General features: G+C 39.4%; 1 protein-coding gene across 2 annotated transcripts in view; it reads right to left on the bottom strand.

Moving 5' to 3' along the window:
• The window catches only part of myripb (myosin VIIA and Rab interacting protein b), a 118,322-nt gene that overhangs the window by 24,136 nt on the left and 80,932 nt on the right, over window positions 1-13,254 (bottom strand). For both annotated transcript variants that reach the window (XM_063483788.1, XM_063483789.1), the window contains exon 4: window positions 5,663-5,799. In XM_063483788.1, the coding sequence (XP_063339858.1) occupies window positions 5,663-5,799 (137 nt within the window). The remainder of the gene's footprint in view (window positions 1-5,662; window positions 5,800-13,254) is intronic.

Below are 13,254 nucleotides of genomic sequence, written 5' to 3'. Positions count from 1 at the left end.
ACAGGTCACGAACAATGCTGTTTAATGACCCAAGAATGCAGCCCCGAGTCAGCGAAAATGCTCATTTGGGAGAAGAAGAAAACATTAATCCCACACAAAGCACTGCATGAAAGAAAAAGATAAAAACAAACATTATGGCAGAAAATCTTAAGAGGTTAGACATTAGTGTAGGAGTAGTTGAAAAGAGGAGTGGGATGTAGAAAAACTACTAGAAATAATACAAGGTGGGGCTAAAGATCAGACCTTTCAGTGCATCAACACACACACATACTGTATCTAAATGAATGCCAACAGATGCAGCTGACTTGTTGACACCACTAAAAGTCCAAGCCTTGTAGTTGTTTGCTTTAAACGTCAGTAGCTCTAGGCTCCCGGTTAACATTTTGCCCTCATCTTTGCACACATACAGAGCACTGTACTAAGAGTCACCAAGCTTTCAGCTCATAGAGCCCAGCCAATCAAAAGAAAAGATCCCACAAATGCCAATAAATGATTTCCATGACTGTCTGGTGGAATAGCTTTATCATAAAAGGTGCAAAAGAAGGTCTCAAATGAGGACAAATCTCTTAAAAATAAAAAATATATATAAAAATGATCCAGGAGGTCCTTGGGTTTTGTTACTACATTTCTCTTCTTCTGCACTATTTTAGCAGAACAGCATGAAGACAGACTCAAGGTCACTGTTCACATTGTCCTGTCAGTGACTCAGTAGATAAGCTACATGTAACCTACTGCATAGCAGTTCAGTGCTGAAGGTTGAGACTCTAATCAGTCAGTGGACAGAAATGGATCAGACCAGACCTCGTTCAGCAGCATTTAAAAGAAGTTGCCTCATGAGCACATAAAATAAAAGCTGAGCCAAGGTAAAGCATTGTATTTGAAAGCAATCTGCTGTTTGCATGGAAACACATTCTGTATTATTGTAGCTGCGCTGAAGCTTTTTATCACCACATGTGAATTGTGTGAATCCAGTTTTACAATATGCATCACATTCAAAAGAATGAGAAAAATAAAAGAAAAAAAAAAGAGACTCCTAAGAGAAAGATTTGCACAAATGTTTGCAGCTACACATCAAACATTTGGAGTTACATCAGGTTTACTCACACTCCTGCTCCTCTCTCCCTCAACTTTCTCACTACTGAGAACTGAAGGTGATACGATGCCGGAGGATTTCTCAAGTCACTGTCACCTTCCTCGATAGGTAAGCCTCCCGAGCAATTGAAGGGATGTGACAGCAAACACAAAAGGCAGGAGAAAAGTAGGACATCAGTAATCCTCCATTTGAAATGAATGAGATTTAAGTGTCAGAAAAAAAATTCACCATTCCTGCTCTTGATCTTTTATAACCAACTCACTGCGCTGCGTTTCATGGCAAATTTTATGATGTTATACCATAAAATGAGACTGGAGAGGCAGGGAGATATCTATAAACATTACATTGTGATGGAGATATTTAATCCAAAGCTAATCTGTTATAAAAAAAAATTGCCAATGGCCAATATCCAACATTGGCTACTGCACTTAAACCAGTTTACCACAGTGGAACAGAAATAGATTTTAGAAAGAAGCACAGCTTTTGCAAAAGACATGAACATGGAACAATATTTATTTAAAGTAGGCAGCCACTTTTTTAAGCACACCTGTTCGACTGCTCAACAGCAACTCAACAGGAAGAACAACCTACTAACACCATCAGATACAAGCATTTTAATTTCCTAAGCTCCAAAGCAGACAAGTGGCTTACATTAAACTAATTTAGAAGTTTGAATGACTCTGTTTGACAAGGTACTAGCAAGATGCCACAATTTAGATGACAGACATCTTTATTATGTATAACCAAACACCTAGCTGTGCTCCAGCTACAAAAAAGTTGATTACCGTACCAGCACGTCAAGCTCAATAGCATTACATTAGGGTTGTGCCGCTGGACAATGATGTCAGGGACTGATGATGGTCATTTGCTCTTCACACACTACTCTCCATTTAATCTTTACTTATTATTCATCTTTGGCTGTCCTCTGCAGTGTGTCTTTTGTCCTGACTTCCTCACATCACCCCCAACCAGTTACAGCAGACCATCTGATAGGCCCCTCCCTGAGCCTATCGGAGATTTCTTCAGAGTTTTTCCTTCCCACTGTCGCCAAGTGATTGCTCAAAGGGCGTTGTTTAAATGTTGGTGTTTTCTCTGTATTACTGTAGGGTCTTTACCTTACAATATCAAGCACCTTGAAGTGACTATTCCTGCTGGTGCTATATAAATAAAACTGAATTGAACTTAACTGAATTGATGAAGGTGCCTGTGCAGACAGAAAGGCCCCAGCCAGATAGATCCAGAACACAGGAATCCTCTTATCCCATCATAGAGGTGGCCAGTGTTGTTTCGACAGGTTTGAGAATCAATGATTACGTAGCACCACAGTTCAGGTCATTTCAGTGGGAAGAAAATGACCGAAGACAGAATCTGTGGGCCCCCTCCCACGCTGTTGTTAGTGTTTCCAACCTTGGCATCAGCAGTTTTGTACTCCTGCGTTGATGCCAGCTTGGAACTAATTCTTGATATTTCATATCAGTATTAAAATTTAAATGGATTCATACTCTGTCATGTGCTCTGTGTGCATAAGAGAAAGAAGTGCTTTCCCCTCTAGCCTCTTGCCATGACACTATACCATATCTCTGCTGTTTTCTGTCACATCTAATAGCCTCAGTTTGTTGACATGTAGGCTCTTATTCGCTGCAGGCTAAGAGTTTAATACTAAACTGTTTAAGAGAGACTAATGCACAATTAAAAACAACCGCTGCACACACTTCTTTTAATTTGATGCTATATTCCCCATCAAAAGCATTAATTACTAATTTAACACACATCCAGATTAGTGCTTTGCATCTGCCGATCCACTTAATCAGACACTTGGATCAGTTCTGAGAAAATAGACGGATGGATGATTCCCTTTAAGTCTTCTATCTGTCGTCACTGATATGCGATTTGCTCGTCTTCAGAGAACGTGGTCACCAACACTTCATCCATTCTTAATGCGAAAAAGTCCCCAGGCGCCACATTGATCACGGAGAGCAGCACTCATATCCTTGTGTGCACACACAGACTATCGCCACAAAGGAGCATCGCTGCCTTCAACAGGAAAACATGGACGTGAAAGCACAAAGAGAATGTTCTGTTCCTTGCGTGACCTTCTCTTTGTCCTCAAAGAGAAGGTCGCACTCTCTCTTTGGAAACACGATAGATGTAGAACAGTCACATCACTCCCACCGGCCGTCATGGCAGCTGACATTTCACACTCATGTGGAACTGATTTCACTTTCAGTGGCCCCTCGGTGATGAAATATTTAACACTCTTTTCTATGAAAGCAGACTATACTTCACATATAGCCAGGGATGGTTTATGAGGCCGCTTTTCTGTATGCACGAAGAAAAGAGATTATTAACATTCTGGCGGAGTTTCTGGGCTACATAACAAAAACTTATTTTTCTCGAAGCAAAACAGACCAAATGAGATGGTGCAACATCGGCTTGTTAATGAGCAACATCTTTATAATTGATCCCCCCACCACCACCCACCGCAATCTATTGCTGATTTACTTGCTGATCTTATTATTCTGTTGAAGTTAAAGCTCAGCAGTTCTGATGTAAATCGTGTTAATCTGTTTCCTTTATAAACTTGTCAAAACACTTTACATATTTAATTATTAGCAGCCAAAAAGGAGGTTTTAGGAGCAATTTTCTTAAAGTCAAAGCCCTTACTTTTCTCAGCTTTAGCTCTGTCTTTTGACCATTTTTTTAAAATATCTTTTGAGTTATTTTGACAGAACACAAAGGGGGTGGATGCAGGATGAATGATAATATATTTAATACAAACACAAAAATGAAATATAACCTCTGACAGCGAGGACATCCACAGCTCTCCTGTACAAGTCACTAATATCCAGACACACACAAAGAACCTGAACGGCCTGCACACGTCACAGCATATCCATATCATATGGGCAGTCCGTTAGCCAGTTACTGGGAGTGGGTGTGAGTGGGTATTTGAGAATTGGAAGCGGTGTAATCTACTGGTTGGTTCAGGCAAGCTGGAAGACCATGAGCAGAGTCACATAATCCCTCCTCCTCCTCCCCAGATGGAGGAGAGGAGAGGACCCAGTGCAAGCAGAATGGGGAGGAGGATCGATGATTACAGGGGAGAGAAGTGGAGAGGAAATCAAACAACTAGAGGTTTACAAGGATGATCATTTTGTCCACTCACACACCAAAATAAAAGCTACAGTCACAACAACCAAAAAAATAAAAACCATGAAAGCTTTGTACTTCTCCCAGAAGGACACCCTACTGTGAAAATGATAGAAATGAACTGCAAAATGTCAAAAATGCGTGGAAGCCACTGAGTAACTGCATACTTAGTTTTGTTTTTTTAAGATTAAGATTGATGCGCAGGGTGCAGATGTAAAAACAAAACAGTCCCATCAAAGCTGTGCGATCAAGCTTTAAAAACCAGCATTTTATTGCTTTTAATAAGACCATATAGTTGCTAAACTGAATTCTCACCATGTTATTAGACATATAGACATTAGACATGTAATCGTTTCTCTGGACATCATACTTTTAGATCTTTGTCATGCAGAATTTGGCCAATCCCATTAAAAGGAAACAACAATAACGCCACAGTAATAATTAATGTAAGTTGCATCGCAGGCTGTTGTACTATAGCTAAAGTCCTCTACTGTGTGCGTTACATAGTTGCAGATATAATTCCTTCTGGTTGTTATATTCATTGTGCCTCGGAAATCACTTTAGAAATTTCAGACAAAATAAACTTGATGTATTCCCTAAACATCTCAAGCTCATCTAATCGTGCCTCAACTCTGACCTGATTTATCCCCTCTGTGTTCTTTTCCTCCATTTAATCCCATGTACCAGGATATGAAATAATGCCTTGTTGTCAGCCACAGGGTGCAGCCCGATCATGGTGCAGCCCGGTCAAAACAATGTTACGTGAAGCAGAGGAAGGCTGGGAGAAAAAAAATAAAAATCTGTTGGTATATACAAGAAGCAAAATGACCTGAACCTGAGATTAGGTGGCAGGACTTTTCCGGAGGGTAGCTTAACCATGACCATTACCAACTCCAACACTCGTGAGCACCAGCAGCAGCAGCAGTGACTCACCCACTTGCACGAAAGGCCAGTTCATAGGTGCAGAAGTATTTTCAACAAAACCAAGAGAGTCATTTGAGAGACTAGATTTCTCAAAACAACAAAAGAAGAGTCAAAGGATGCGCAGCGGCGAGTTTCGCGTGAGCTGAAGATGTGCATGTGTGTGACAAAACCTTTGTTACCGATGACAAAACAATTAGGCAACCCATTACACGAGACGGCAAAAACACGTGAAACAAAGCGAGTGACCATTTAACAACGCGGACTAATGAGCAATCAAGTGAGCTTGGCTGCGTTTACTCTTAATGTCTGGCCAAAACCAAGAATCTCAATTTTTTTGATCATCTTTCCAGCAAAACTGCTTTAATCACAGCGAGATGCAGACGCTGCCAAAGAAAGATGGTATCTGAAATCAAAATGATGCCGAAGGGAATAATCACAGGGTTAAAAAAATATATGGCAATAAAAAAGCCTCATAATATGCAGGAATGTACTTACCTGGAAGATCAGAGAACGTTCCTCTCTCGATGATGTGCTTTCTGTACAGAGTCTTCAAAACCTTGGCGCTGCCGAACCTCTTGAAGCGACTCTTCACATTATTGTAATACCATTCGAGCGACTGCGTCTTCAAAATCCTGTAGGAGTGAAAGGAAACACGACATTGAGTCAAAATGAACAGATGGCAATAAAAGTGGTAGGGTTAAATTTCACTATAATCACAGCAGGATTATAACTTTGAGCTTAAGCCAAAACAATTAAATCTGCATAAGCTGAGTATCTTCTAATAATTACAGAGATAGGCAGGCAACCAGACCTTATAGATCAATTAAGAAATGAACGGATGTATTACCCACTAAAGAGTGACGCACACAGAACTGTGGATCTCTGTTTTTGTGGACTTTTCATGTGTTTTCATTTAAAAAAAATGGCTTTTCAAGGGCTTCTTCCTCTCGTTATGTGTAGGCTGTATAGAAGCTACAAAACCGTTTAAGCAGCACTGTTATGCAGCATCTTAGCAGCGTCTTTTGTGTTTGACAGCAGTGGATGCTTGCGGTTTTCAGATCTGTCGTCACATCATTTTCCAGCCCTTTTCTTATTTCTTGATGCACGGGCCAGTGTGGATGCTTGAAGGGCAGCCAGGCAGACCTTAGCAGAGAGCAGATGATTACATAAGCAGTAATTCATAACGGCGAGGGTTATGAAAAGCCCTCAGAAAACGCGCTCCCTTTGCGCCAGCGTTGCATTGGATTGCATGAAACTCTGCCAACTTTGTGGTTTATCTTGCAGTCCCTCCTGCTCTCCTCGTGCTTTTCCATGCCACTGTCACTCACATGGGAGGACAAGCAAAGACATATTCACTGTTCAAGCAAAGAAAGCCACATAAACGCACTGTATACATCATAGTACACAGTTAGGGCTTGTATGTTTCTGCCTTTGGAACAGTCTTCACAAAACAAATCACCATAAATGATGAACATTTCCTTTGTAATTTTTTTTTTTTTTTTTTTTTTTTTTTAAACCTGTCCCGTTTGGTTCTTTTGCCATCAGAATTATTGTCTAAAGGCGAAGAAAGATGCCCAACGGATTTACTTTACCAAATGGACCATCCCAGCCTTGCCGTAATGGTCCATTTGATTTACCTTTTATTGTTTATTTTATTTTATTTTATTTTATTTTTTTTACTTGCTAGATACGGGACAGGGGAAAAGAAAAGGGAGAAAGAAAGAGGGGGGAAAAAACAAAACAAAACAAAACAAAAAAAAAACAGCGGAGAAGAGGGACGGGGATAAAGGGCAAAAAACAAAAACCAACAAAATAAGCAGACAAAAAATACATATATCGATCACCTGGATCACCTGTTGAGAAAGAAAAAAGAAAACAAGCAGAAGAAAACGAGAGTAATAGAATAAACAACATCACAATGATATATGGGAATATAACACTAAATACTTAATATTAAACATTATTGTGCAGCACGTAAGATCGACAGCGCACAGTGTGCTTTGAGGTAGGAGCCAAAAAGGGTGTAGTTTGTGTGTGTGATCACCTGTGTGTACACCTGTGAGCATGAGCGCGCTTGTATTTAAAAGGTTCCTTAATGTAATGATCTGCTAGAGGGTGTGGGGGGCCACAGTCCCATCCTCCAGGGCATGAAGCAGGTATGGAGGAGATCAAAATTTACAAATCCTTTGTAATTTGTAATTTGTCTCAACTCAATTTCATTTGTGTGTGTGTGTTACAACATTTTGTGCACAAAAAAACACATACATTAAAAGTCTGTGGTACATAATAATTGATAAATTATGCTTTGACAACACTGAATCAGCAGTGGAAAATATCCCCCAACAAAAGTTCAATAGTCTGCTTTTTTTGTCTTTAATATGAATGAACAGGCTTCAGGTCTGAGAGCCGGGGCTGCGGGCACACAGTTCTCTGTGCAAATATGACTCCATGCTGCACATATCATTGGCTCTATTTCCCATATTATGAAAGAGCAAAGTGAGAGAGCTCAAACAGACATGACAGAGTTTTTTAATGCGCGCGCATGTTGGTGCTTCTGCTCAATGAGTGGACTGGTTGTGAAAAGGGAGGGCGAAAATAGCTATTCTAATAAAGGGATGTGGTGTGTCCCTGAGGCTACATGGTCTGCCACATCCATCCCCTCCTCCCTCCTTTTTAACCTCCCTCCGCTGGATTTATTATCCTCTGCCTCTATCAGCTGGGCTGCTCAATGGGCCTCAGCTCCTTAATTTCATGCCACGGGGTCAACCCAGTCAATTTAATGGTGGCTACCGAGCTCAAGTAAAAAGGCCTGGCTCTTTTTCATCTCCATATGGGCTCGGGGAAGGCGGTACAGACATGAATCTGCGAGTGCAACGCAGTTATGAGCTGGCGTCATATGAGGGAGAACTACAAATAGGGTCCATTTCTGAAATGAGCTGGTGCATCGGGGGCAATCTTTAAAGTGAAGGAAATACTGCAGGAAATGAAAGTGCTGCAAAGCAATGGTGAAATGAAGTTGTATGCCTGAGTAGCATCTATGTATAGAGCACAATGAAAATAAGTATCACTGACTGTCTGCTAAACCCCATGGCCATTTGAAATTTGTCACTACTGCTATGCCCTACTTTCTTAAAAGCCACAGTACTACCTGGAAATGTGGATTTTTTTTCTGAAATTATGACTGTTTAACATACTAATAGTTTCCACCATAGTCAGTTAAACTTGTGGTTAATTAGAGTATGCTGCCTCTGGCTTTCTTTAAAAAAAAAAAAAAAAAATCTGTACCCTTTTAAAACATCTTCAAAAAGGCATACCGAAAGTGCACCGAGGATATTGACACCAGACCAATAAGATTATAACACTGATCATCTCAGAGTGAAATTTTTCTCTGGAAGAGCGTTGTTGCTGTCAATCGTGGATATTACTTGGACACATAAAATCCACATAAACTTTGTTGCAGACCAACAACAATAACAATAGAACTCCTTGACAACACTTTGTTGCATTGTTGATCCATTCAAAGAGTCCAAATCTTTGACCAGACTTTAATCCAACCAAGCACTGCAATAAGTCTATGAAAATCCCATCCATGGACTGAGACCCAAAGGATCCAGTCCTGATGTCATATCAAATGTTTAAACTCATAAATGTTACTATTTCATAAAAAAAAAAAAGGGTGCTAATTTAAAATTTTATATGAGCAACGCATCTCAAAAATGTTTGGAAGTAGGTTAAGTAAGTGGTACTAAAAAGACAGCTGGAGCAACACTTTCCAACTAATTCGATTAGTTCGGCAACAGGTCAGCAACATAACTGGATGTCTTGATGCATTCTCAATCATCCAGGTAAGTAAATCTCCAAAGGTTGATTCTGTTCATCTGGACGTAGCAATATACGTTTCTCCCACTGAAAACACTACGTCCAGATGAACAGAATCAACCTTTTGAGAACATGATTGGATATAAAAAAGTGCATCTTAGAGAGGCAAAGATTGTCTGAAATAAAAATGGGTTCACTACTCTGGAAAAAACAGCATTTGTCGCACAATGTGAAACAGCAAAGAATATCTCATCATCTATAGCAAATCTCTGTGTGCAAGATACTGAATGCTACGCAGTGCTAAACTTGCCCGGTCTGACGTGTAGCTGCCATTAAATTCAAAATTAGATAACATTTTTCTTGAAATTTCAAATGTTCTTAATTTAAACATTTTATATGTTTTCTATGGTCTGTTGTGAGAGTTGGGGTTAAATGTGGCTTTATGAGATTTATAAGTTATTGGTTTACATTGTAGACAGCATCCTAACTTATTTAGAATTAGGGTTGTATGTTATATATACATATATATATAGCTTAGCCTCACAGTGGCCCAGAGCTTTCATTCCTTGGTTTGCCAGTCTCACTGGCACAAAAAACAGCTGACCAGTAAATGCAATCCCCAGCTTAGACATCTGCTTCGTTCCATACCAGTGACACAAACTTTTTATAGTCAAGCGCTCCCTTTAAAAAAAAAAGACAGATGGATTAAGGACAGAGGGAGAGGCGTCTTGATGAATGAAGCATGACATTGCTTCCCTGGAGTGATCTGATCTAAAAAGAAGATGAAGAAGGGAGGCGAGTAGAGTGGATAAGCAGAGGCTTTCAAGCAAGAGCTCCACTGTTGTGTGAGCTTCTGCAAATACTCATACACACTTTAATAATGAGGCTGGGAGATTCCCTGAAGCTCAGCTGCTGCATGAATAAGAGGGATTCCTGTGGTCTCCTGACGCTAGGTTTACCCTTCCTTCATCATCACTTTGCTCAACTCCCTGCCGAAGCTTTGGAACCAGCGCTTCATTTCTTAAAAGGGCTTCTTCTCTACCCCGCTTGCCCTCTGTACTTCAGAAACCAATTTGCACATCTAAATGAATCCTAAATAAAATATATATAACAGTATGTCAAAGAAGTGCAATAAGAGTAGCTGGATTTGCTGACTTCCCACCTCCCCCAGAAAAGGGAAACTATTATCATAATTGACTTTCTGTGCCTTCTAATTAGTTGGTTCAGCTTCTGTTGAAGTTGCTGTAGAGGCAACGGAAGGAGAAGGGAAGGTGGGGGCTGACTATTACAGCACATCAAACAAACCACATTCTCTTCTGAAGACATGAAGAGTGATTGATCTTGTTAATGTAAGACGAAAAGATGAAAAATGAGATTGTATTCAGCTCCAGGTTTAGATCAAAGTGCCTTATGCAGGGGAGGTTAAAGCTCCCAGGTTGTAAGGTCTAACTGAGACAAAAGCTCAATGACTTATTCTATACAGTACAATCCTGTTTTCGTTCCACAAACTCAATAACTCATTTTTTTGCCTCATAAAATTTTGAAGTAGTCTACACTAAGTTTTCCATTCTTTCACCTAACCATAAAAAGCATTAAGCCACCAGCAACCCCAATGTCTCTGTTAACACTACCATCAATAGAATGTGTCTTTATGCAGATGATGCCAAACTGTCTGATAAAAAAAACAAAACAAAAAAAAACAAACTCTAGTTGCATGGGCGGCAGCCTAAGCAGAGAAGCCCGGACCTCGATTGACATTTGTCAGTGTATTACTTGTGCCTACTCCAAAGGAATGTTAGGTCACCCAAGGGCCCCAACAGCGACCCTAGAGGCTGTCAAGATACAACATTTAGCTCAGTGACATTTTTGGATATTGCAAGCTATGGTGAAGAATCAAAGCTTGATTAGGGGGAGAATTTAATTGTAATTTATGATATGAGCACCAGGAGAAAACGGTCCCAACAAGGATTAATGTGTTTCATCTGCATCTTTTGCTGCTTCTACAGTGGTGTGTTTGTATAGATTAGATTTGTCCAGGAGGGAGAAGTGGGAATGAGAGATTGATTTAACATGCACACTGTAAACTGTGGAAATAAAACCAGGACAAGAGAGCAATATATACCATATGATTTAATATATGATTTAATTTCTTTGTGTGTTTATTAATAATACAAACTACATAAGCAGTGATTTACAGCAGTAACAAAAATGTATTATTATGGTGAATATAAAGTGAGGGTTTTTCAAAATATACTGGCAAGAATAGTCTTCATTTAGCAGTTTACTTCATGCTCTTTACATAATGTCAGTAATATGGGATGTCTTGAATATCATCTCAGACACTCAGGCCCACCTCCTTTTCAAACCTTCTCTTTGTTAGGGGCAGCCAATCAGAAGAAAGGTGGCTTAGAGGGAGGGTGGCTTTAAAGTAAATGAAATGAAGGGGTTTTGTAGTGCCAGTATTTATTACCTCTCACTAAAGTGAAAGATTAAGAACGTTAATAATATATAGAACTGGAAAGAATCATAATAGTTTGAGATTAGGAAGAAACTGAAACCTAAATCTATTTTAGTATTCAGGTCCCTGTACTTTTTATCTGTGTTTTAAGGAATATAGCCGGTCATGCATACAGGCTTTATGACACAAAGCTGAGAAAAATGCTGATTATTTTACATTATACTGTGTATATATGCAATGCATTGTAAAATAATTGGCACCGTTTTCAGCTTGGTGTTAATAGCAATGCTGTCTGTTTCACTATATCACAGCACTAAAGACATGCTACTAAAATATAGGCATTGGCAGAATAGGACAAGGTCGTGGGTCAATGCAATGCCCATGAGATTTTCTGCAAACCTGGGCAGAGCCGTACTAACCTGTCGGTATGATTTAAAACAGCGTGTGGCTTGCAGGAGGCAGGAAAACAGCGCTCACACAGCAGTAATCCTGTACATAACCTTTCCAGGAAGCAGCATGAATATTGATCAACTGCCTGTTCCTCTGTGATTGACATTTAGATAGGCAGGAAGAGGAAAATAAAAAGAATACATTATTTAATAAGGCAGTAAGAGACGTATTTGTATTTCATGCACCATTTCTCCTTTTCTAATTTAGTGAGTGTGTGTGCTTTTTATTATTATTTCTGCATGCTTTCTCTTGCATGCTTTCTGTTCCTGCTGGAATAAATAATGTGCTCATTAAAAAGCACACCTCAGTTGGAAATATATTATATAAAATGCCAGATATGATGTTCAAATACAGGTAGAATAACAACCCAAACAACACATTGCATGCTACTCATTTAGAAGTTGACCATATGATCAGGGTATGTAGAGAACACTGAGCATCTGTTTCTAGGTTACAGTCTATATATCACAGGAAGAGCAGGAGGTCACTTAATGAACAGGGCACTATGACTGGAGCATTTTCATGCTGCATGTATTTAAATATACACAGGATTTAACTTGGACAGTTGCTTCAGGTTCAAAGTAAGGTGCTTTGGCACATTCATTTCACTTATCTGTATCTTTAAAAAGTATACAAATTTAGGTACAGAACAGCTTTAAGCAATGGGCAGACAATTTACTCTTCCATTGCTTCTTTCTGCTAGCTTTCTTTCATGGCCTAAAGCTATCATCCTTACTCTCCCCATCTCTCTGCCTCATGTGTGTCCATCCTACTTTTTATCATTCAGCTCTCTCTTTAGACCTTCACCTTTCAATGCTGGCAGCTGAAAGAGACCAGGGCACAGTGTGGAAATTACTATGCTACTTATGCACTGCCAAAATGGCTTTCTTAAAAATCAGTTAATCAATGAAGGATTAGACACTGAGCTTAATTAATTTCTTTCTGAAAGAAGTGACGCCTAGATCAATCAGTGTTTACTCATGAGAGACATTTAATATTCTCCTTGAGGTTGATGTGGAAAATTAACAAGTTTAGTTTGTGAAATGTTAAAACTGTAAGATATCTTATTTAGAACCATATATTATCTAATAACTAGCACAATACAGGGTATTGCAAACAGCATTTGCTCTACTGTACAGATAAATGTAATAACAGCATTTGAAGCTTTTGGACAGACTGGAAGTTTATCAATTATGAGGGTTTGAGTTTCAATTTGAGCTTTAAATTCACCCCTCATGGTGCAATTTTGGCATGGATTACCTACCTTGTCATTCATACATCGTCACAGCACAGGCACGTCTTGAAGAATACTTTATTTGAACAAAGAGAGGCTCAAATATGCTGCTCAAGAACATACGAA

The sequence above is a fragment of the Pelmatolapia mariae genome, linkage group LG9, assembly GCF_036321145.2.
Source record: "Pelmatolapia mariae isolate MD_Pm_ZW linkage group LG9, Pm_UMD_F_2, whole genome shotgun sequence".
NCBI lineage: Eukaryota > Metazoa > Chordata > Actinopteri > Cichliformes > Cichlidae > Pelmatolapia > Pelmatolapia mariae.
The sequence above is the reverse complement of the archived record's forward strand: the minus strand, read 5'-3'. Positions and strand labels throughout refer to the sequence as shown.